This window comes from Rhinopithecus roxellana, chromosome 12, assembly GCF_007565055.1.
Source record: "Rhinopithecus roxellana isolate Shanxi Qingling chromosome 12, ASM756505v1, whole genome shotgun sequence".
Lineage (NCBI taxonomy): Eukaryota > Metazoa > Chordata > Mammalia > Primates > Cercopithecidae > Rhinopithecus > Rhinopithecus roxellana.
In genome coordinates, this window is record NC_044560.1 from 85,167,385 (window position 1) to 85,193,336 (window position 25,952).

Genomic DNA, 25,952 nt, shown 5'->3' on the forward strand with positions numbered 1-25,952 from the left:
GACCCAGCATGTATTATATCCTCTCAAATTGCCCAAGCCAAAACAAAAGATCCTTGCTTTAGATCATTTCTGCATTGAGATTATGTTCCTGCTTTCTCTTCCTATAAGTGTTCTCGTCAAACCTCTTTTCCCAAAAGGATGCCAATAAGGGGGAAACTGAGGACCCATTTCTGGTTTTATAACCCCCCACAACATCTTGTAGAAAGGAAGAAGCCAGGATTCTTATCCTGAAACAACTCAGCCTAACTTCGTTCGTTTAGACCCATTTTGATTCGCTGCATGCTGAATTATTTAATGTTTAAAAATTTTTTTTTAAAATTCCCATATAGATACAACAACCTGTGAAAGTTTCTTAGTGTTGCCAAATGTATGTCCTTAGGGAGGGCTGCTTTAATCATTTGATAAGGATGAATTCCAATGGCATAGCAGTGGTTCACAGAAAGTTGGATTTTTCCAAAGCAGTTGAAAGAATTTCATTTTGTAAGTAGGTGAAATATAGCCCTAGCAATCTGGCTTATTGTATTCCCTTGCTAAACTGCCTTCTTTACTAGTGAATGATGGAAAGAAAAGCTCCAAGCCAGACCTTCTGGGATTTTCATCCCTTCCAAATTGGCAAGGTGTGAACTAATGATGTTTACCTATAGTTGGAAATGTACTAGGACTTTGAAGAACCCTCTTGGAGCTTAAAGGACCTGACCTGTGAGATTGTGAATCCCTAGGGAAGTTATGATGCTGAAGGTGTCCTGGCCTTTCCCTGCCTCCATTACTGACCCGCTTTACCTCTCCTGTGACTCGCAGTTAACGCAACTGTGACGGTTGCTGATAAGAACAACCCGAAGTACACAGGGAATGTTTTCACTCCACACTTTGCTACAGCCTTGACCTCAGCAACCCTGAACCAGCCACTCTGGCTCAACCTGAACTATCCACCTCCACCAGTGTTCACGAATCACTCTACCTTCCTGCAGTATCAGGTCAGTGAGCGGGCCTGGTTCTCCTGTGGACATCTACAGGGGTTTTGGCCACAGAGGAGGCGTGGGGGGCTGGGGGTCTATTTCACAAAGAGTCTTTAGATTCTTCTGAATCCCTTCCGTACATGCAAGAAGCTTCGCTGGGGCTATGGAAGGGCACTGTCAACTTGTCATCTTGTTGGTTATTTCTTTCATTGTGGTCATGTCAGATCTACCTCTTGGTTCATGTGCATGCGTGTGCGTACCTCCACAAACACATATATGTATATTTAGTCCTAACTTTCCACTGTCTGAATTCCAGTTCACACTGTGCTCTTTATTGCAGAGTCTCTTTGCTAGTTGTGGCTGGTTAAGTGCTGGGCTCCCAGGAGAAGATGATGTCACAGTCCTTGTTTCTCACCTCCTTCCTGTGACTTCCTTTGAAGTTGGATGACATATATCCTAGATTATTTGGGACTGTCCCAATTTAGGTCTTCTGTTTCAGAATAATATTAATGGCATCTCTTTTCACTCTCAAGTGTCCTTGTTTGCACCACAAATTACAGTCAGCCCTCTATATTCATGGGTTCCACAACTACAGATTCAACCTATCTTGGATGGAAAATACTTGAAGAAGGAAACAATTAAAAAAAAATACAACAACAAAAAATAATGCTAATGAAAGATAATATAGTATAATAACTATTTACATAGTACATTATTAGGCATTGTTAGTAATCTAGAGATTAAAGGATACAGGAGCATGTGCATAAGCTGCGTGCAAATACTATGCCATTTTATATCAGGGACTTGAGCATCCTCATATGCCATTTTATTTTATTAGAGACAGAGTCTCACTTTATTGCCCAGGGTGGAGTGCAGTGGCACGATCTTGGCTCACTGCAACCTCTGCCTCCTAGGTTCAAGTGATTTTCCTACCTCAGCCTCCCACGTAGCTGGGATTACTGGTATGTGCGCCACCACACCTGGTTAATTTTTGTATTTTTAGTAGAGACGGGGTTTCACCATGTTGGCCAGGCTGGTCTTGAATTCCCCAACTCGTGATCCACCCGCTTCCACGTCCCAAAGAGCTGGGAGTACAGACGTAAGCCACTGCACCCAGCCCTCAAATACCATTTTATATCAGAGACTTGAGCATCTTTATATGTCATTTTATATCGGGGACTTGAGCATCCTCAGATTTTGGTATCCACAAGGCAGGGGAGGGAGGGTGGCCTTGGAACCAATCCTCTGAGGATACCATGGGATGAGTGTATATGGCCCCCTTACTTAAACTACACCCAAGCAGTCTTAGCTTGTGTCAGCCAAGGTGGTTTGGCACACATTCTTGTTCTTGGGCTCATAGCTGAAGGAGAAAATCAGTGGCCAGACACAAAGGGACAGTGAAGCACCTGTAGCAGGGCTGGAAATTCTACTCACAGAACTTATTTATGCAGGGAAAATGTAGTTTCTTTATTTTGTCGATTTAACTTAATATCCCTTAAGAGCTGCCACCCACTGGGTAGAAGGAGGGAAAAATTAAATAAATGTCCACTCTGGTTTAAGCCTTAGCCCAATCCAATAACTTAAATAGTCCCTTTAGGTAGAACTCAATTTTTTCAGGAAAGATTCTCCATGCCTAAGATTTCTGTCTTCTGTTCCCCTCACTGGCTTCTCTCCAGAATTGTATGTCATTGTGTGGGGAAGGACAGGAACTCAAATTTGTGCATCCAGGACCTTGGCAATTTGCTGCCGCAGCCTGGCCCAGCACAGCCTGAAGTAAGAAAGCAGAGAAGGGAATATTTCCAACTTGGTTTGTCCTGTTGCTATGTCCCTTCCCCCCTCTCCATCCCCAGGAACCCTATGCCATTCTTTCCCTTTCAACACAGCACAAGCCTTATGTCCTACGGGGAAAGGGGATTGGCTCTTCTCTATATAAAGACTCTTCAATCTGGTCCACCAGGCTTAGCTTCTGAATCTTAAAGGAACTTAGCAAAGTCTCTCTCTGTTTTGTTTTCAAGCTTTTTGTTTGTGTGTGTGCTCGCTAAAGAGAACAAGTACCCGTCCCCTCCCCAGGGAAGGAAAGCTCACACCCCACTGTGGAGGTGAGAGGTTGTGATGAAAGGTGACCTAAGAAGGAAGCTGAAGTGGACCAGTTTCACATTAATAATCTATTGTCGTGGACCAGTTTCATATTAGTAGTCTACTGTCCTTACACAGGTCTTGAAATGTCCTGTTCATTGATTCACTGACTCCTTTACCAATATGCTTCTACCCTTTCATTTTTGTGTGCTTATTCACCATTCATTTACTCACCTACTCATGATTTACTCATTTCTGTGTATTTATTTACTCATTAATTTAAGTAATTTTGAAAAGCTTTTCTCCCTACCCCTACTATAGGCTGAGCATTGTTCTAGGTGGAGGGATTCAAAGATGACTAAAGTCAGGTGTGGCGGTATGTGCCTGGAGCCCCAGCCTACACCGGAGGCTGAGACAGGAGAATTGCCTGAGCTCAGGAGTTCAAGGCTAGCCTGGACAATATAGTGAAACCCTGTCTCTAAAAAAAAATGACTAAGAAAGAAGCTTGGAGTATAATACAAGTTCAGGAATAAACCAGAGAGCAGCTCTATGCATCTCCATCTCTAAAGGGGAAACAACTGCATAATTCACTTAGTATAAGCCGATTCACTCTAAAATGCCCTCACAGAGCTCACCATGTAAAACTAATTTGCAATGGTTTGCTTTATTAAGTGGGGATAGTATCTCTTTGCTATGTTAATTTCTTCTGACTTTTTGGAGTGGGTGAGATTTGGACATATCATTTTCTGAGCATGAAGGTCCTCTATCTTTAGCATCATAGGGCTGACTATGAGGTTTCTGGGCTTCTGAGCAGAAGCAGCAGAAGGACGCTGGCTGGTAAGGCCTGCTGGGTTCTATGAGACAGTTTAAGCACTGAATGGGCCCAGCTGAAGTTGGCTGTGGAAGGCATTGGTCCTCCCAGGTGGTAAGGAAGGACAGCATAATTTACCTTCTCCCAGCTTCTGTGATCTCACAATGCTGTCCAGCTTCAAGATAGCTGATCAAGGGGCCTGAGATAATAGCAGGCAGGTTTTGAAATCAGTAGACTTGGCTTTAAAGGTTCTGCTGCTTCCAAGTTAGGCCTTAGGCTGGTTAGCTGCTCAGAGCCACGGTTTCCTCACTTGTGAAATGGGTTCATAATAATTACAGCAGCAGCAGCAGCAGTAGCTACTGATATGGTTGTAAGGATTAATTGAGTCCATGGAAGAGTAAAGGCTCTGTAAAATTTAAGCTGTGACACAGATGTTGGTTTTTATTATTATTCAGCCTCAATCTTCCAAGGAAATGGGGTCAGAGAGCTTCACAGACCTTGAGGGGACAGAGAGGAGAAATGGGGAACGGTCTAGCCTAGTCTCTTCCCTCCTTAGTACTGGGAATAAAGATGAGGTCCCAAATCCAATTTACTCAGAGCTCTGTGGTGGGAGGACTCAGAGATGTGGAAGACAAAGTCCCCAACACCGAGGAGCTTTAGAGGCTCCTGGGCTACTTGGCATTAAGGAACTCTGCTCCCAATTAAGGAGGGAGAGTGCATGGGAAGAAGCCACGGCTTAAGAAAAGAAGAGTGAATGTTTATTTACCCTTCCCTGTGATTTTACAAACTTGCAATTCTAACAACTAGAAATGTTGCTGAAGTCATGCAGTGTTTTCTAACTCATGAGTGTGGCACCATCTCCCGAGAATCCATCCCGGGACTGAGCAGCGGTGGGCAGCTGTTTGCCATCCACAGAACCTAGGGCGGCCTGGCACAAGCAGGTGTGGGAAGGTGGAGGCTGGGAAAGTTGGCTGTAGAAAGCAAGGGGCACCTTCCTCCCTGGTGCTGCCAGGAGGACCAGGGCCACCAGCTTAAGCGCTCTGCTGTCCCTACTGGATGGACTCCTGTGAGGGGTGGATGGCGTGGCCCATGCTGAGCATTCTGGAGATTGCTCAGTGCTATACCTGAGGGAGAAGATGATGAAAAAGAGGCAGAGGGAAGATGAAAGAGTCCTATAAGGAAGCTCAGCTGCACAACTTAGGCTCTGCAGTCTGGTGGCATAGCTCTGGCCACCCTCTGAGAGGGCACGATGAGCCTCAAAAATGATGACATGGAATGTCAGATCTTTTGAGATGTCCTGGGCTGAGAGGTGCTTTGGGTTTTGAGCCTTATCTTAAGGGAAAACTCTGGATTTGCAGGTGGAGGCAGAGTCTGGGACTAGAAATCTAGAAATGACCACTGCCACAGAAGCAGTTCTGCGGGGGGTGTGTGTGTGTGTGTGTGTGTGTGTCTTATGTCTGTGTGTGAACACATGAGCACCCCAAGACAGAATTGTGAGTAAAATGTCAATTTCCCATCTGGCTGAGCTGCCAGAAAGCTGTTTAAGAGAAGAGGCAGTGAGGGATGACAAACACACTGAACATTGAGTCCTTACTATGTGCTGGGCACTACTGTAAGCTCTTTAGATGTGTTAACACATTCATCCTCACACTGCCCCTCTCCGTATGCTACAGACACAGGTATATGCATGGGCACATAGATACACAGCAACACTAACACGCCTGGGTTCACAGTTGTATATTTGTACACAGAAATACACTAGCTGCATAGACACAAGTGCAAACACACATGCAGGTGTACTTAAACATGGATGCAAACCAACACTCACACGTAGAGATGTGCATGGACACCTTGTGTCTTCAGGGGGCAGGTATGGGATTAGGGGAAGGCATTTAAAAAGTTGTGTGGACAGCAACAGAGATAATGTGGCTACCTTCACAGGCTTTGCGGCCCTGAGCACATGTAATTTTTTAGAGAAGGAAAAAGAGGCTCAGAGATGTGATGTGAAGCGATTTGCCCAAGGTCACACAGCCACTAAGAGACAGATCTGGGACCCAGGAGGCAGCTCCTATCTCCCACACTCACCAGAAAGGCTGTGAAGGCTGCCTAAGAGGGGCTTCCTGTGTGGTGTGAGTCCTGCTTCGCCTGGTCTGATTCCAGCTGGCCTCAGACAGCCCATGGGTGTGGCCAGCGATGTGATGGAACAAACTCGACCCTGTCTGGGGACTGAGCTGAGAAGCTGCTGCCTTCTGGCAGGGAGCCCCCTGCCTGGCCATACTGAGCCTCTCTTTCTCCCCAGGGCCTGTATCCACAGCAGGCAGTGAGGATGCCCTATCAGCAGGCTTTGCACCCCCAGCTGGGATGTTACTCCCAACAGGTGAGTAGACGTTCTCTCCTCCTCTGTCCCGGCTTCATGAAGGCCTTTGAGTCAGAGGGTGCATCTGCTCCCTCCTCTTGGTCCAGCTGGTGACCAGCCACCTGGCCTACCATTGGCTCCAGAGTACAGACTCACATACTGGCATGCATGTGGAAATCACAAACGGATGTCCCTGTGTGACAACACCAGGCACTTAAGGGAGCCCCTCCTGCATGCTGGGCCTGTCCTTAAGCACTGTGTCTGCACTAACTAATTTAGCCTTCAAAATTACCCTGTGAGGTGGGTTATAGATGAGGAAACCCAAGTGCAGAGAGATTAAGTAACTTGCCCAAAGTCATAAAGTGAACATACAAATTAGGTGTTGCTGTGGCAATACATCGCCCCCACATCTCGGGGACTTTCAACAATGAATATTAATTTCTTGCTCGGGTCTACGGACTGGCTGAGCTGGGCTGTGGATCAGGTTTACGTGGGTTCCACATGCCTCTCCTGGGCCTGTGCTGAAGATTCAGTACCTGTTGCTCTTTCCACGGTGGATGCCAAGAGCCCAACAGGGCAAGAAGAAATACGTGATCCCTCTGAAATCCTCAGCTCAGACCTGTCTGTGGGAAATTCCACCCACCTTCCACTGGCCAACGCAAACGACATGGCTTTGCTCAGCATCAGTGGGACTGAGGAGTCATATTCTTCCCATGTAGGGTTGCCAGTTAAAATCCAGGACACCCAGTTAAATGTGAATTTCAGATAAACAAGGAAAAAATGTGTAGTGTCAGTATGTCCCAAATATTTCACAGGATATACTTATGCTAAAAATATGTATTTATCTGAAATTTGAATTTAACCAGGTGTCCTGTATTTTTATTTGCTAAATCTGGCAACACTACTTTCATGGGTAGGTCGGGATAAATATCTGTGGGACAATAATTGAGGTTTGACCTCTGGCAGGCTGGCGTGCCAATGACCATGCTTTACTACATCTTGTATGTAGGTGCACAAAAATACCACCAGAAAATAAAGCGGCAGAAAGAGAAATGCAAACACACACACACACACACACACACACACACACACACACACACACATGCACGCAGATAGAAACACAGGTACAGTTGTACACATGCCACCAAGCTGCAGGAGTCTGTGTGCAGGCACAGGCACACAAATAGATACAGAAGCACATTGAGGGGTATTAAGTCTTGGGGCAGGGATGGGGGTATGAGGAAAGGAGCTTAGAATGGAGGAGCAGAGGGCACCAACACCCAGCCTGCCATAGCCCCAGGTTGGCCTTGCTCCTCCACACAAAGGTGGACACCCCCACATTCCAACTCATACGGCCTCTGCCTCTCCTGTCTCCCCAGGGAGCCCCACCCTCTGTGCAAACTGCACCTCTGACCTGAAATGTGTTAGAACGTTCAGGAGGATAGGGAAGAGCCCGTAGGTGTAGGCAGCTTTGTTACCTGGGCCAGCACTGATTTCTCAGCAGCAGGAACCCTTGCATCCTGAGACGAAGCTGGGATGAGAGATGATCTGGGTCAGGAAACCTCAGCCCCATTGCCTCCACCCCCTGAACAGGAATATCGTCGACCTGGCTCCAGAGAGAATATTTTTAGACAATTACGTGTATGTGTACGCACACATGCATGTGTATGTATTTGAAAAAAGTAATATAAAAACATGGTAAAAAATTTTAAAACTTGGAGGTAATCACTGTTTAATTTTTTTAAACATATTTTTCCGGCGATATCTATTTATATAAACATTTTTATATAAATGCAGCATTCTGGGCACACTGTTCCATTGCTTTTGTCAGTGAGGATTATATTTGGAGACGGCTCCAGAGCAGGCTACAAAGCTCTACTTTATAGTGTCATCAGATACGTGGAATCAGGAGCACATTTTTTATGACATTGTGTGAGCCCTAGGACCTGCCTCCTCCATTTTGATCTCCTTCCAGGGCCAGGCAGTTCTTCCCCCATGAGGACAGGGGTACTTTCTGCCATGCTGACCCACAGGGTCACGACTCCCATCTGTCCTGGGAGGTGCTCTTGGTGTGTTCTGACCTTTAGCTCATCACCTTGGGATTTGGTGCCTGCGCCCAGCATCACCAGGCCTCACATCTCCACTGGAGAACACTGGGGAGGACCAGGAGGGAGGACTCAGGTTTCCAGAGAGGACACAGCACAGAGAGGCTGGTGTGAAACAAAGTATGAGCTCTGGGCTTACCCTTCCAGGGTTCTGACCACAACTCAGATGCTGGAAACACTGAGAAAGTTGCTTTACTTCTCTGAAACTCAGATTTCCTGTTTCCAAACTGGAAATAATAATAGTCCTACCTCACAGGGCTTTCTGGAGTTTTAATGACAGCATCCATGTGAAGGGCTGGGCACATTTTAAGCACTCAATGAGTGCTAGCCTTTGTGGATTTTTTTTTTTTTTTTTTTTTTTTTTTTTAGACAGAGTCTCGCTCTGTTGCCCAAGCTGGAGTGCAGTGGCATGATCTTAACTCACTGCAACCTCTGCCTCCTATGTTCAAGCGATTCTCCTGCCTCAGCCTCCCGAGTAGCTGGGGCTACAGGCATGCACCACCACGCCTGACTAATTGTTGTATTTTTAGTGGAGACGGGGTTTCACCATATTGGCCAGGCTGGTCTCGAACTGCTGACCTTGTGATCCGCCTGCCTTGGCCTCCCAAAGTACTGGGATTACAGGCGTGAGCCATCGCACCAGGCCCCCTCTGTGGATTTTTTTTAGATAAGGGCGTATGGGGTGAGAGGGGCCTGTCAGAGTGCCCGATTCCTGAGCACTTGGACCCCAGACTTGCTATTAAAATGGAAATCCAGAAGTTTCTTCAAGTTCTGACAGATACTCCCCTCAGCACAGAAGAGGATAGATGTCAGCTCCGTATGAGAAAAGGTTTTCTGATATTTGGAGCTGTCAGTAGTGGAATGTAGTGCTCATAAGGTAACGAGCCCCGCATCATTTAGGTATTCAAGAAGATGCCTTAGTGGTCGTTTCTTTCCTCCCTCCTTCCTTCTGCCCCTCTTTGCTTTCCTCTCTCTCCTTTTCTTGCATTCATTCATTTAACGTATGTTTGTTAAGCAGCGACTGTGTCCCAGGCACTGTCGTAGGGCTGGGGAGAGAGGCGTCAACAAGATGGATGAGGTCTCTGCCTTGTTGTGACAAGATGGTGGGAGCCACAGCTCTTGGTTGGAGTTCATCACAGGCAATCTCGGAAGCCCCACTGAATTCCTGTATTTCCCTAGAGTTTGTGCTCAACCCCATTGCCCTTTTTTGCCCTTCCTCCTAGACTCACACTGTCCACGATGGCAGCCACCAACTATGTGTAGCTATTTAAATTTAAATTAGCTGAAATTAAGTATAATTCAAAACTCAGTTCCTCATGCCCATGAGCCACATTTCAAATGCTCAATTGTCGTGTGTAGCTGGTGGTTTCCACGTCACATGGCACAGATGTAGGACATTGCTGCCATCGCAGGACTTTCCACTGGGCAGGGCTGTCTCGGACTTGGAATCTGTTGAAAGGATCTCAGGAGAGATAGAAGCCAGAGCTGTGTAAATCACAACAGCTTTCTGGGGATAATGAAAGCCTTAAAAATAAACAAGGGGCTTTTGAGATGATTATTGACAGAGGGAAAAGCTAGGGAAACAGGGAAGAGAATGGAAATAATATTGATTTGCTATGTGCTATATGCCTGTCTCTTTATTTGTATCACCTGACTCCATCCCCACTAACAATGTAGTGTTTTCTCATTTTGCAGATGGGGAAACTGAGGCCCAGATAAATTCGGTAACTTGCCGGGCTCACTACAGAAGTTGAGCCCTAGGCTTTCTCCATTCCAATATGTTGACTTCTATGTACCCAACAGTGACTGAGGGGCACAGGAGCTGAGGCTGGGGGTGGGTGGCTGGGCTTAGAGTTGGGCTGGGGAATGGTGACCTCACCCCTCTCTTCTCTGTGGCCTGCAGGTGACGCCATACAACCCACAGCAGATGGGACAGCAGATCTTCCGCTCTTCCTACACCCCACTACTGAGCTACATCCCTTTTGTCCAGCCCAATTATCCCTACCCTCAGAGGACACCTCCAAAGATGTCTGCCAACCCCCGAGACCCTCCCCCAATGGCAGGAGATGGACCGCAGTACCTCTTTCCTCAAGCATATGGGTGAGTCAGCCCATACTGGAGGCCTAAGGGTGTCCAGAAAGCTGGTGGGAGTGGGGGCAAGTTGAATGGGCTTGCCAGTGCTTTCTTGGTACATGTGTTCCATGGCTGTGGGATGGGATGGGCCCTGTACCTGTGGCCAGTGGTTGTGTGGGTCCTGGAGGGACTTGGTGCAGCAATGAAGAGGGTCTGGGCCCTGGTGGGCCCCTTTTGTAGGTGCATTTCAGGTCTGGTTGCAGAAATGCAACTACGTGGTTCATAACGTATGGATACCCCTCTCCACAGGCAGGGGCAGTTGGTGCAGTGATACATTTGCCTTTACCCATGTGCTTGGTTACAACAGGACATGGCCAGCTAATCTCCTTAGAGCTCTCACCTCCCACTGTTGGCACCCTGAGCTCCTTGCCAGACTAATCTCCCGAACATCCCATTGACTTTGTGATGGGCCCTGCTGAAGAGCCTTTGACTGCTTATCAGGGCTGCCCACACTTTTCCACCACGTTCCCCAAACTGCAGAGGCAAGGAGCTCCTATTTCCTGGGACGGTCTGAGGGCTTAACAGCAAACAGCCAGCACAAACTCAACATTCTGGCTGAAAATTCTACTCAAATTGTGCATGCTGTTGAGTCATAAATTTGTGTTTGTTTTAATATAATAATACATAGCCAGTCATTCCCACCCACCAAACCTTCCAGTAATATGGATGCTCCAAGCGTCAGGTGGTGCCGTGTCATTCCTGGGAATCCCAGTCTCCCCGGCACACCCTGGGGAATGGATGCCCGGGTTTGAGAAACTCACTTTATAGGATGAAGGCCAAACTTCCCAGCCTGGCAGTGATTCCCATCCTTCCACCTCCCCATCACAGAACCTTCTCTGCTGTGCCGACCCATGTCCCCAAACTTTCATCCTTTCAATCAGTATTTTCTCCAAATAGCTTGTTAAAAGGCATAAATGAGATCACTTGGACGCGGGAAGGGGAACATCACACACTGGGGCCTATCATGGGGAGGGGGGAGGAGGGAGGGATTGCATTGGGGAGTTATACATGATATAAATGATGAATTGATGGGTGCTGACGAGTTGATGGGTGCAGCACACCAACATGGCATAAGTATACATATGTAACAAACCTGCACGTTATGCACATGTACCCTAGAACTTAAAGTATAATAAAAAATAAAAATAAAAAAAAAAGGCATAAATGCAGAAAGTGGTTTCAGTAGTCAGATCTGTTTGGGAAAAGCTGTGGGAAACAGAGATAAACAGATTTCTTAACTGTTGGAATTCTCAGATCATTTAATTTCCTAGGGTGCATGGAGAATGTTCAAGAAGGTGGTCAATAGTATTATTTAAATGTGAAATCCACACTCTTTTTTATTTTATTATTATTATTTTTTGAGATGGAGTTTCACTCTTGTTGCCCAGGCTGGAGTGCAATGGTGCGATCTCGGCTCACTGCAACCTCCACCTCCCAGGTTCAAGCGATTATCTTGCCTCAGCCTCCCAAGTAGCTGGGATTACAGGCGTCCACCACCACATCCAGCTAATTTTTGTATTTTTAGTAGAGACGGGGTTTCACCATGTTGGCCAGGCTGGTCTCAAACTCCTGACCTCAGGTGATCTGCCTGCCTTGGCCTCCCAAAGTGCTGGGATTACAGCCATGAGCCACTGCGCCCAGCATCCACACCCTTTTAAAAAAATATTTCCTTCCTTCCTTTCCTTCCTTCCTTCCTTCCTTCCTTCCTTCCTTCCTTCCTTCCTTCCTCCTTCCTTCCTTCCTTCCTTCCTTCCCTCCCTCCCTCCCTCCTCCCTCCTTCCCTCCCTCCCTCTTTCCTTCCTTTCTTCCTTCCTTCCTTCCTTCCTTCCTTCCTTCCTTCCTTCCTTCCTTCCTTCCTTCCTTCCTTCCTTCCTTCTTTCCTCCCTCCCTCCCTCTTTTCCTCTCTCCCTCCCTCTCTTTTCCTTTCTCTTGCAGAGTATATCATGGTGTGTTCCACCTAACACACCCTGGGAAACGCTGTGTTAACACATGTAGTTAATTTGAATTTAGCCTGCAGGGGACCCATAGATGAATAGCATATGCTTCTTCCCTTCAGAGAACTGAGAGCAGATGAAATGTGGGTACAACAATGTTAGTGCCCTGGCAAAGTGAAAGCCATCAAAGTGGCCCGAGGACAGAGGCAGGATCCCTGCAGCGGGGGAGGTTCCTGTGAGCAGCGCTGGGAGGAGGGCATTCCAGGCAGGAGGAGCAAGGCCCTCAGATGGGAAGGCATGTGGCAAGCTGGAGACCTGGGGAATAAAGGCGTCTGGCTGAAGCATTAGATTTGTCTCTGAAAAAGGTGGAAAACAGGATTGGAAAAGGGAGGTTGGGACTGGATTATGAAAGGCTTTGGACTGCTAGACCTGGGGATCTGGGGAAGATTTATGCACATCAGAGTGAATTGACGGGCTGGAAGTAAGAGAAACAGGAAGCAAGCTAGAGTGTGGTCTGGAGGTGGCTCTAGGGGCCTATGGGAGAGATTATCATCCCCTGGAGGTGAGAACAGAGACCCAGATAAACTGCCTGCGGGCTGGACAACTTCCCACATTCTGTGCTGTGACTCTGGTTTCTGGGAAGATAGACTTGCTGAAGAAGATAGCCCTGGCTGTGTCTGGGAGGAAGAGTGGTCTTAATGTCTCCTCAGTCAGCTTTCGGGAACCACCGATTGGGAGCTGTGAGACCAGAAGGTTGAGGCCTGGTCTCCACAGGTCTGCAGAGGTTGGAGGAGTGGGAAGGTAACCCGAGGAAGGAGTAGCCTGAGGTGTGGGAGACGGCCTGGGGAGAGCCAGAGACAGTGGAGGCAAAGAGGAGGGTGAGGAGAAGGAGCGGGGTGGATTGGCATTCTGAGAGGCTGAGGAAACCAGGATCACGAGGTCAAGGGTGCAAGCCTGAGTACCCAGAGGGGATGATCTGTTCATTCAAAAAACATTGATCCAGCACCTTGTATGTGCCTGGCACTGTTGTAGGCACCAGGGATAATGGAGTGAACGAGACAAAAGTTTTCCTTCTCCTAAGGAACTTTCATTCTAGGAGGAGAAAAGGACAATAAGGAGATAAACAAGTAAGTATGCAAAGTCAGGTCCTCGAGATATGGGTTAGGGTGGGGAGAAGAATCAAGGGTAGCCTCTTGAGCCAAGATCTAAATGAAATGAGAGAAAGAACCATGCATATATGTCGGGGATGAGCCTCTGGGCAGAAAGAATAGAAAGTGCAAAGGCTCTGAGGTGGGAACCTGTGGCTGCAGCACAAACAGTGAGGGACGGAGTGCGTGGAATTAAAATCAGAGGTAGCCAGGGCCAGACTAGACAAGGCCTGGTAGGCATGGCTAGAAGTCTTGTTTCAGCAGCAGTGGAAAACCATGTAGGCTTTTAAATTGATGAGGACATGTTCTAATTTTCTATATAAAACAGATCACATTGGCCAATGTCCGAAGAATGGACTATGAGGGTAAGAGCTGAGGCAGGGGAGTAGGCTAGGCGCTTTATATTGAGCACAAGGCATTGGTGGCATGGATGAAGGCAGTGGCCCTGGGAAAGGGGGCAGGTGAAAAGATCTGTGATGTGTTCTTTTCTTGGTAGAATTGGTGGGACTTGATGATGGTTAAATGTGTAATGAGGGAAGGGAAAAGTCAAGCAAATTCCTTGGTTTTTGACTTGTGCAACTGGAGCAGCAGCAATGCCAAAATACTAATGTCATTGTGCCAGGCGCAGTGGCTCATGCCTGTAATCCCAGCACTTTGGGAGGCCAAGGTGGGTGGATCACTTGAGGTCAGGAGTTCGAGACCAGTCTGGCCAAGATGGTAAAACCCCGTCTCTACTAAAAATACAAAAATTAGCTGGGCATGATGGTGGGTGCCTGTAATCCCAGATATTTGGGTGGCTGAGGCAGGAGAATCACTTGAGCCTGGGAAACGGAGGTTGCAGTGAGCCGAGATCATGCCATTGTACTTCAGCCTGGGCGACAGAGCAAGACTCCATCTCAAAAACAAAACAAAACAAAGCAAAATAAACAAACAACAACAAAAAACAAAAAACAACCAAGGTAATGATGACTAGAACAAGGATCTGTTTACTAAGAGTCAGTCTTGGACATGTGAAAATTGTGAGTGTCATTAGACAGATGGGTGGAGTTTTGGATAGGTAGGTGCATATAGGAGTCTGGAACTCAGGGGAGAGATTGGGGCTGGTAATACATTTGGGAGCCATTTGCATATACATGATATTGCAAGGAATGGGATGGGATGGAATGAGATGGCCCAAAATACACAAGTATAGAGAAGAGAAGAGGTCTAAGGGCTGAGCCTTGAGACTTCCAGCATGTAGAGGCTGCAGAGATGTGGAGGAACCAGCAAAGACTCTATCAATAAGTAGGACTATCTAGTGAGGTGGGGAAAAAATGGGAAAGTGGAGTGCAGGAAGCCAGGTGAAGAAAGTGTTTCCTGAACAAAGAGCTGGTTTTGGGGTGGTGATGCGAGGTGCTGGATGGAACAAGATCAAGGTGAGGCTGCACCTGGCTGGGGAAGACACATGGGCCTAAGCAGAGAGTTTAGTGTGGAAGACAACGAGGGTTAGCAGAAAAGGTGGAATCAAGAGACAAAACTATGTAAAGGGGAGAGGAAGGAGAGAGGGGTTTCCATGTCCTCAGGGAAGGAGAAGTAGAACCCTCCCCTCTGCCAAGTCAATTTGTATACATTCATCAGAGTGGGATAACCATACAATTTATCTTCCAAGCAATAATAAATTTGAGAGTTAAAAGGAGTACAGATAATAATTATACCAGGCCAGACACAGTGGCTCACACCTGTAATTCCAGCACTTTGGGAGGCCAAAGCAGGTGGATCACCTGAGGTCAGGAGTTTGAGACCATCCTGGCCAACATGGTGAAACCCCATCTCTACTAAAAATAAAAAAATTAGCCGAGTGTGGTGATGCACACGTGTAGTCCCAACTTCTTGGGAGACTGAAGCACAAGAATCGCTTGGACCTGGGAGGCAGAGATTGCAGTGAGTCGAGATTGTGCCACCGCACTCCAGCCTGAGTGACAGAGTAAGACTCTGTTTCAAATAAAAAAAACTATAAAATAATTATACCAGAAATACCAACATAGAGGCTGGCCCAGGCAAACCAAGACATATGTTCATCGTACTCAACAGGCAACTCAAGCTCCTCCTCCTCCAGGAAGCATTCCTTGTTAACTCTTGTCCACACAGATTGCTCCTCTTCCTGGCCCTCTAGTGTACATATGTCTTGATCATGCCAGTGGCCGTTGATCTGATCAGAAGTTCTCAACCTGGAGGAGCTAGCTGCGTGTGTGGCAACCAGATATGAGCTGTGTCATGATCATTGTTGATTACTGATAATTGTTAAATACTGAAGTATGGGTTACAGCCTTTATTTTGAAAGTAGAAGGTAGGGTATCCCTATAATAATATCATTACGATTTCTGAATGATCTTCCAATATGATTTCTGAAAGAGAGAAATAGAGGTTGGGTTACCGCTGGCATGGATTGCTTATGAGGCACTCATTGTGTCAGGTCCTGGGCACTGGATATGAAATAGGTAGTCTGTGCTCTCTTGGGACTTATTTTAGTGAGAAGGGAGTGACACGACCCAGCCTAACTTGCCTATGGACCCTCAGTGAGCAACAGACACAGTTAGCTGCTGAGGCACTACAAATGAATGCTGTGGTCTGTTTCCATTGCTTCTTCCCTCCTCCAATTGAGGAATTGTTTCATCAGTTCATAGGAGGGTACCACGGACGTGAATCTCTTGTATAACATGCATCTGGCCAGCTGAAAAGTGATTGAGAATCCAGGATTAGATTAAATCTAGCCATTTGCTCTACTGTAATTTGTATTGAGTTCTGTTCCCATTCATTCAAAATACCTGAGCAGATGGGTGGAGAAATTACAGTAGGATTCCAGAAGTGTGAGTAAATGATTCCATCTGGAGAGGTCAGGGAAGTCTTCACAGAGGAGATGGCTTTTGAACTCTATTTTGAAGTATGGATAGGAGTGTGCCAGGGAGAAAAGGAGAGGCGTGTGCATTTCTGCTCTTAGAGGGTGAGGCACACGTCTTAACTCTTCCTTCCCTGAGGGTCTAGCAAAGACCTAGGCACTCAGTGATGTCTCAACGCTTACTTCTCGGTCAGGGTTGGAGTGAAGGGCCTGATTTAGTTTGGTGCTGGTAAGGGGAGGAGGGACTCTAGGATTGTCCAGCCTCGAAGATCTTACGCTGGACTTGCCTCTAAGTTCTCTGATGTTGTAGATTTTCCGGAGGGACACATCTGGTCCTCTAAGGCAGGTAGAGTGGTCACAGGAATACAGGTAAGATGCTTAGATCCAGAGAGGGTCCTTGTTCTATGGGTCTTGGGCAGGGAGAGAGTGTAGGCTTCATTGAAACAATATTTGCAGGCTCCCAGGGGCTTCCTGATCCAAGTAAACATAAGGAGAAGTGCTTGGTTGTCCTCTAATTGTATTATTTTAATATTTTACTTTCCCAAGGCCAAAGCTTTTTTCTTATGGCAAAGCCTTTACCTTCTAAGCCTGTCATGGTCTTCACTGTTTCAAAAATTAATATATTATTTTTTTCTAATCCTTTCCGATAACATTAGGAATCTCATCATGGCGTCTACCCTCCCTCTTTTCCAGGTTCGGCTCAACATCCGGAGGGCCCTTGATGCACAGCCCCTATTTTTCCTCCAGTGGGAATGGCATAAACTTTTAGATCTCCTTCTCTTCCCCCTTTTCCTCCCTTAGCCCTCGGATCACAGCTAAGGGCTTTTTGAATTTTTGGATTCTGCAAAAGCTTGGTATGAAGTTTGGAAAGGCAAGGTTCTGACCAGGTCACAGACAGAAAACAGCAAGACCAGATTCGTCTATTGGCCAACACTGACACACAAACAGCCCCCCTCACACATGGCACAAGCTACACACACACACACACACACACACGCTCCTCATATTCATACTTGCTTGCTCAACCACTTATGCATCTGTATTTAGCTAACATGAGTGATTTTTGTTTTTGTTGTTGTTGGTAAAATAGAAGTAAGACACTTAATTTTAGAAAGTTTGTATTTTATGATAAAAGTATGAGCTGCTTGAAATGGAGTGCGCCTGTTTATTTTTGTTGTGTTCTGCGTAATCTTTACTGCTCATTTTCCCCACGAGACTCAGTGTTTACTCAGGACATGAAAGGAGACCACAAGCTGGAGTCCTCAGAGTGCTGCTATCTAAATATGGGACCTAAGGGATCATAAGCGAGAGGGCTCATCTCTTTTCCCCTGTGATCCACTCACTTCTCAACATCCCAGTGTATGCATCTCAGGAAGGGACATCATAAAGGGAATGCACTCTCTCCCATCCCAAGTGGAAGTTTTCCATAAAAGGTCTCTTTTGGACAAACAATTGGAAAATGTGGCCTGGAAAACAATTTCAAAACTAACGCTAAATGTGACAGACTATATCCAATGATTGTACATCAGTACCAAGATAGAGGTCAGTGTCAAAACTGCACCTAATGGCAGCATCCCTAGTCCTATCTTGTCAAACTCTCACCAATGATTTGAATAAGGACGTTGAGAGCAACTTAATCACATTGATGGAGGACATGACTCTGGGAAGAGGAGATAGCCTGGATCTGTGACAGCACACACTCTTTTTTTTTTGAGACGGAGTCTCTCTCTGTCGCCCAGGCTGGAATGCAGTGGTGCGATCTCAGCTCACTACAAGCTGCGCCTCCTGGGTTCATGCCATTCTTCTGCCTCAGCCTCCCAAGTAGCTGGGACTACAGGTGCCCATCACCACGCCCGGCTAATTTTTTGTATTTTTAGTAGAGATGGGGTTTCACCGTGTTAGCCAGGATGGTCTCAATCTCCTGATCTCATATTCTGCCCGCCTCGGCCTCCCAAAGTGCTGGGATTACAGGCGTGAGCCACTGCGCCTGGCCAACAGCGCACATTCTTTAACTCTTCTATTGTACCCCCTTGGCAGACATCGTTAATCAGCTATGTCATTCTATCCCCATAAGCTTGGACAAAGCCACAGAGTCATTCTCCATGTGGTGCTCCAGGCAGCTGTCACTGACCAGAGTTGGTCTGTGAAATGAAACCCATGTGCCATGTGTAAACAGGAATTAATGTAAGGATATTCTTTGGTCTAAAAACTGAACTATACACATCTAGGTTGGACCAGCATTCTCAGTTCTCACCTGCTCTATTACCAACCCGGTTATTCACCTGGAAGTTGAACTCCACCGTGAATGAGGCCATTGAGAGACAGTCTGGGGAACATTAGGAGTCCTAACCAAGACAGCAATGGGAGGCTGCGGGTCTGGAGGTCACCAATGTTTCAGGATGGACCTAAGTCCAGTGCCAACAGAAGCATTTCTTTTGCTCTCACAGTGTAACTCCAGTGGCCTCGCTGGTCTTTCTTTCTGGGTCCCTGGAAACCAATTTCTCTCCCAAGTTCCCTCAAGACTTATGCCTTCTTACTTTCTTCATGGCCTAAGTCTAGGATTCCCTGGATGTCCTTCAACTCCCTTCCCCAATGCTCGACCCTACTTTGGGCATTTCTTGTTTCTTCTTGATAGCCTTGGTTAACAGTCTGTCCCAAAGGTCTTTCTTATATTGTACTTCTAGTTATTGATCCAGGCTAGACTATAGTTTGCCACCCTCCCTTGATCTCAGCATGTTGGGAAACAGGAGACAGTAAAAGAAAAATCATGGGTTTGCCTTCGGCCAGACCTGGTTTCTTAGCTGCTTTCCAACTATGACTTGGGGCAGAGAACTTAACTTCTCTGAACCTCTTTTCCGTGAGTGGCCATATTAAGAGTTGTGAGGATTAAAAGATAATGTAGACTTAACATAAACTTTGTCTACTTAACATAGACTTGTGGCTTTAAGATGGTGGAGTAAAGATGTTTCTTTTCCTCTTCTCTTGAAACTTACCCCCAAATAATAAGGAGAACAAGTAAACCTGTACGAACTCTATCCTCAATGAAACTCGGAGAAGTTGGTAATCCCATCCCATATACAAAGGCAGAAATGGGATGGAGGAAAGCTAAATGCCTTAGCAGAACAGGGGAAGATCACATGGAAATGCCTGCCAAAGGAAATATCAACAAGAAGCTAGCCATTTCTCCTGCAGAGCCCCGATGGTCCTAGGAACTGGAGGTGCCAGGTGCTAGACTCCATGGAAGGTGGGGCTAGGAAGAGGTGAAAGCAACCTGGCCCCACAAAGTCAAAAGCCATGGCCGGTTCTGTAGGAGACAGGAGGCATTTTCTTCAGAGAAATGTACAGACCATGCGTAAGGACTGTGGAGATGGCCCAGACGGAAAATGGGGATCAAGTGAAATACACATACACTCCTCAATACCAGCAGCTAGGCTTTAACCAAGAAGCAGAGGTTTGGAAGGCCCGCTAGAGAAGCTGAATTGCCTCAAGGCATTTGGAGGTACCAGGGAAAATTACCCTATGGTTAATGCCCTTTTACAAAGACCTTCCAATCAACTCTTTGGAAGGACAATCTCCAACAAGAAAGAAATAGATCAAAGCAAAGGTAAGAAGGAACTAAGGAGAGACCGACTGCAGTATTATAAGGGAGATAAGGTAGTACATTTTAAAAATAAGGATGATATGCCATATGCTTATTGTTTTAAATCAGAATAAGAAAGTGTTTTTGGAAATTAAAACAGCGATAGCTGATGTAATTTTTTAAGTGAAAGGGCTGGAAGTTAACATCACAGAGATCTCATGAAAGAAGAATAAAAAAATACATAAGGGTGGGTTATAGGAGATAAAAGATAAGCAAATGAGAGGACCGATACAGAAGACCCAATATCTGGCTAAGGGACATTCTAGGCAACAGAGTGAAAATGGAGGGGATGGAAATACTAATGAAAAAAATAAAAGAAAATCCCCCAGATTGAAAGGCCCAAACAAGTGCTCAGCAAAGTGAAAGAATAAGATGCACATCGAAGAATATCCCTATGAAATTTCAGGAGAGCAAAGATAAAGACAAGATTCTAAAATTTCCCAAAAAACCAACTCACATACAAATGCTCAAGAACCAAAATGGCAGCAGAGTTCTCAACAGTAACACTGGTACCTAGAACATCCTGAAACAAAGGCGACAGAACTTCAAGTGGAAATAATTTTCAACCAAGAATTCTAAATCCAAACTCTGCCTTGTGAAGGTAGAATAAGATGCTTTCAGATATGCAAAGTCTCAAAAAGTTTACTTCCCTGCACATTTGTCAGGAAGCTAAGGGAAGGTGTACTCCAATAAGACAAGTGGGTAAACAAAGAAAGAAGACATGGAATCCAGGAATCAGGTATTCAATGTGGAGGGAGGCTAAGGAGATTCCTGGGATGATGGAAAAGGAATGTCTTCACTCAGGAGACATGAAACAGAGCCTCTGAGAGCCACCGCCACCAGTCCAGATTGGAGTAGGAAGTTGGTGAGCTCCAGAAGAGAGGCATGTCAGTGGGGGTTGGGGAATGGCTGGAGAAAAAAATGATAGATTATTCTGATGGAGCTGATTCTGTGGAAAATTGTATTAAGAGTTGTTTTATAGCAGTTGGTGAGGGTGGGAAGCTTTAACTATAAATTCAAATTTAAAAAGGAACAATTGTTATTAACTCAGCAGTGAACAATACTTACCTGGTCACAACAATAAAAAGTTCAAATATAGATTTAACAAAAAATGGTGATAAATTGTAACCGTGGTGGGAGGATGAAGGTGGAGAGAAGGTGTGAATAGAGCTAAAATCCTCATTTATCATAATAGGAAGGCAGGAGATAATATCTAAAATGGATGATACCAGAGATAGTGGAATTCATACAATTATCTAGAAATCTGGAGATAAACACCAAGATAAAGAGTCAAGAGAGTTAGGGGCATTGATTTGTGGGGGAAGACGGTGCAGGGATCACTGCCTTGTTTATGAGACTTTTTAGCACTATTTGGCTTTTAAACCATGTATATGCATTACTTTAATAAAAATAAGGATTTATTTAAAAGAGAGAGAAGTTGCATGTAGAACACTAGTATGATGCTTGGCACACAGTAGGTATCAAAAATTCTTGTTGAATTGTATCAAGCTGCCTTCTGACACAGCTAGAGCTCACTGCCCCAGCTCTCATCCCAGAATGAGAATCAGATTCTCAGAAGTCCTTAGAAACTTTTTTTCTCAAGAAATTCTTATGAAGAGAATTTAGGTGAAGGGGGGCCTGGAGCCAATGGCCAATGCTTTTCCAACACATTGCACCCCTGACTCTGCTCACCTCTCAGGGAATTCCAGAAATAGTTGAAGAATAATGGGAACAGGGACCCTGAGTGCCTTTCCTGATCCAGCATCATGAAGTCTGGATGGGACTGAAAACTCCCAGCTCTTCCCGGCTCTTCTATGGGTTCCTTCAAACCCACCTTCCCCCACCCCATTCATTCAGCACACAGTCACTGAAAATGCATCCTTAGGGATACATCAGTGGGCAAGACAGAGACAGTGCCTGGCCCTGTGAATTTTTAAGCACAGATGTTCAATCATAGTTACTGTGAAAGGTGATGAGGTTACCAAAGGCACACACTGGGAGCTGTGAGCTGTGAGAGCACATACCAGGATCACCCAATCCAGTTCAGAGAGTCAGATAAGTGATGTCTGCTCTTTTTTTTCTTTTTCTTTCTTTTCTTTTCTTTTCTTTTCTTTTCTTTTTTTTTGAGACAGAGTCTCACTCTGTTGCCAGGCTGGAGTGCAGTGGTGCGATCTCGGCTCACTGCAACCTTTGCCTCCTGGGTTCGGGTTCAAGTGATTCTCCTGCCTCAGCCTTTCAAGTAGCTGGGACTACAGGCATGTGCCACCACGCCTGGCTAATTTTTGTATTTTTAGTAGAGACGGGTTTTCACCATGGTGGCCAGGATGGTCGCAATCTCTTGACCTTGTGATCTGCCTGCCTCAGCCTCCCGAAGTGCTGGAATTATTGGCTTGAGCCACTGTGCCAGGCCAAGTGATGTCTGCTCTTTTAACATTCCTGGTCTTTGCAGTGAATTCCCATGTGACATGTTTTCGAGTTGTAAGCCTCCAGTTTTCTTCCTGGACACACTCTACTTGTGAATTTCTCTCTCTCTCTCTCTCTCTCTCTTTATTTTAGAAGGAGTCTCGCTCTGTCCCCCAGGCTGGAGTGCAGTGGCATGATCTCAGCTCACTGCAACCTCCACCTCCCGTGTTCAAGCAATTTTCTTGCCTCAGCCTCCCAAGTAGCTGGGACTATAGGCACACACCACCATGCCTGGTTAATTTTTGTATTTTCAGTAGAGACAGGGTTTCACCATATTGGTCAGACTGGTCTCAAACTCCTGACCTCAGGTGATCCACCCACCTTGGCCTCCTAAAGTGCTGGGATTACAGGCCTGAGCCACCGAGCCCAGCCTATTTGTGAACCTTAACACAAACAGTAGTCTTTATGTAGTTTGAGTTGAGGAGTAGCATTTTGTGGGAGTTCTAGAAATACTTCATAAAGTAATACCAGCTACTAATCATGGCTATTACATTTTCAGACAACTAAGACTTCTGAGACATTTTCCGGTATGAGTCGGTGTCATAAGAAAGTAGGAGGCAGGGGCTGAGGAGGTCAGGGAAGCAGCAGTGGATTCTCCATAAGAAAGGGAGAGATCACCTGAAGCAGGGAAATCGGCTCTCAGCCTTCAAACTCCTCCTCCAGGACTTCAAATCATTTTCCCAGCCTCCCTCTTTAGGGAGAACTTCCTCAGTTCTGTGTTATACGTTCCTTCACATGACAGGGATTGTCAATTGGGACCAAATATGCATTCCCTCTTTCTCCTTAGTAAAGGAACCCCACTTTCAGAGTGACACATGGGCATTCAGAGTATGTGACTTACTTACGGCCAAATGGGATGTAGGCAGAAGTATTCTCTATGGTTTCTAGAGGTGGAGGCCTCATGATGAGGTTGGTAGAGCAACCAACCTCAAGAAGGAACTGGGCCTCTTAGTACCTTTGAGATTGTGGAATGGTCAAACCAACCCTCCCACAAGGGAGTGCCTATCCCTGGGTTTTGTTTACATGATTGGAAAGTGAATGCTTTTTAAAAGCAACTGTAATTTTGGGTTTCTTTCACACATAATCCCAATCGACTTTTTTTTTTTTTTATTTTTGAGATGGAGTCTCGCTCTGTCACCAGGCTGGAGTGCAGTGGCGCAATCTTGGCTCATGGCAATTTCCACCTCCCTGGTTCAAGTGATTCTCCTGCCTCAGTCTCCCAAGTAGCTGGGATTACAGGCATGCGCCACCACACCCAGCTAATTTTTGTATTTTTAGTAGAGATGGGGTTTCACCATGTTGACCAGGATGGCCTCGATTGCCTGACCTCGTGACCCACCCCCCTTGGCCTCCCAAAGTGCTGGGATTATAGGCGTGAGGCACCGCGCCTGACCCTTAATTGACATTTTGAAATGAAGTAACACTATTCCTTCGAGAACACCTTCCTCTTTTCACTAGCAGATGTTCTTCATATTAGGTAATGCTCATCCATCCATTTATCCATCCATTCTTCTATTCACCCATCTTTGTATTTATTCATCCAATTATTTAGTAGATATTTATCGAATGCCTCCCTTGTACCAGGCACTGGGCTAGGTGCTGAGTTACGTAGATAAGCAATCGTATGCTCTGACCTCACAGAGTTAACTATCTTGCAAGAAAGAAGAAAGACTTTTCAACAAAGAAAGCTTTCCTTGCCACAAACACATTGTCCAGACGTTACCAAACAGAGAAAGAGATAATTGACTTGGTGGGGTCAAGCTCATAAATGAAACATATTTGTCATTTGCTTCACTTTACAAGGAGATAAACAGTCCTAGAGAATGCAAAGGTGGCCTATCTATCTTTTCCAGCGTTGCGTCTTTTTGTGCAATAAATGGGGCCAAGTCCCCACTATCAGTCAGGGCCCAGGCATGAGACAGAAGTGACTTCAATTATTTCAATAGAAAGAATTTAATATATGTAATGATTAAGTCTGTACCGAAAAACTGAAAAGGCATAACAAGAATTCCAAGGGTATCACAGAAGTAGCAACTGCAGGAAGCAGCTGTTGCCCAAAGGAAAGAGGGTGTAATGATTAAAACGTAAAAGGCTGGAGAAGGAGCCTCGAGGAGCTGATGTCTGGATCTGGGAAGCAGGGGCTATTTAGCTGATGTTAGTGTCTCTGGGCACACAGGAGGGCTTTATGGGGTAGGGACCCATTCTCTGAGGGGGAGGTGCATTGAGGCTGGTTTTGCAAGTTTGCAAGTGTTGGGAAAATAGTAAACTGGATGCAACTATTGCTATTAGAAAAAAAAAATTGCCGTTGCTAGGTTGATGTTGACCAGCATAGGAGCCAAATGGGACCAAATAATCCCTTCTTCCTCCTCCTGCCTCTAGTGCCCCTTATTGGCAGAGCCTGACAGGCAACCAGAAGGCAAAGCAGAAATATGGCTTACAGAGTTTCAGGAGCATTGGGAATGGGTTTGAAGCCAAGTAACTGGCCTAATAACTAGAAAACCCTCAGTTATAGACTGAAGGTTTGTATCCTCCGAAAATTCATATGTTGAAGTCCTCACCCACAGTGTGATGGTTTTTAGAGATGAGACCCATGGAGGTAATTAGGATTGGATGAAGTCCTATTAGGTCCTATTAGATTAGATGGGTTTAGTGTCCTCACAGGAAGAGCCAACAGAAAGCTTACTCTCTCTCCAAAGAAGAGGTCATGTGAGCACAGAGCGAGATGGAAGCTACCTGCACGCCAAGAAAGGAGGCCTTAGAATAAAACCTACTTGCTGGCACCTTGATCTTGGTCTTCCCAGCCTTCAGAACTGTGAGAAATAGATTCCTGTCGTTTAAGCCACCCAGTCTATACTATTTTGTTATGGCAGCCCGAGCAAACTAAGATATTCTCCAATAACCTTGACATGGGAACTTTTGAATGTTTGTGGAATGCTTGAAGTTATCAAATGTGGAAGTGAATTCTCTCCAAGAGTTATCTTCTAGACTCATCTCCACCAGTTCACAAGCATAACAAGCCTTAGAGAAGAGCGGAGTGTGTGTATGTTCCTGGATGTTAACATTCCCTGGACAAAACATTTTTGTACAATGTTTCTCCAAATCCTCTTCATTCTTCAGAAATTGCCTGTTGTCCTTCAGGAATCACCCCAGGAAGCAGGGGGGTTGGGTGGGGGGCGATCAAAAACTATTAATCAACAGAAAAGTCCTCTTCTTGCTGCATCATAAAGTCTTAAGGCTTAGCTTCAGCAGTTTATTAAATTACCAGAACGCCAAGAAAAATAGCTTTAATAACACATTTCTGCCTATCTATTATTTTTTTATAACCCAGAGTGGAGAATTAAAAGGCTCCCTACCATTTAAAATAGCACTTTTAAAATTAAAATGAACATGTTAGAAGGATTTTTTTTTTAACTCAAAAAACAAGCCATTGATTCAGGATGTGATTATTCTGAGCC

At 45.7% G+C, this 25,952-nt stretch overlaps 1 protein-coding gene across 2 annotated transcripts in view; it reads left to right on the forward strand.

The window, feature by feature from the left end:
- Positions 1 to 17,545, forward strand: part of C12H1orf94 (chromosome 12 C1orf94 homolog) — a 52,507-nt gene extending 34,962 nt beyond the window's left edge. For both annotated transcript variants that reach the window (XM_010385172.2, XM_010385171.2), the window contains exons 4-7: positions 799 to 974; positions 6,143 to 6,220; positions 10,208 to 10,404; positions 17,088 to 17,545. In XM_010385172.2, coding sequence (XP_010383474.2) covers positions 799 to 974; positions 6,143 to 6,220; positions 10,208 to 10,404; positions 17,088 to 17,163 — 527 coding nt within the window. In that variant the 3' untranslated portion in view covers positions 17,164 to 17,545. The remainder of the gene's footprint in view (positions 1 to 798; positions 975 to 6,142; positions 6,221 to 10,207; positions 10,405 to 17,087) is intronic.
- Positions 17,546 to 25,952: the final 8,407 nt, after the last annotated feature.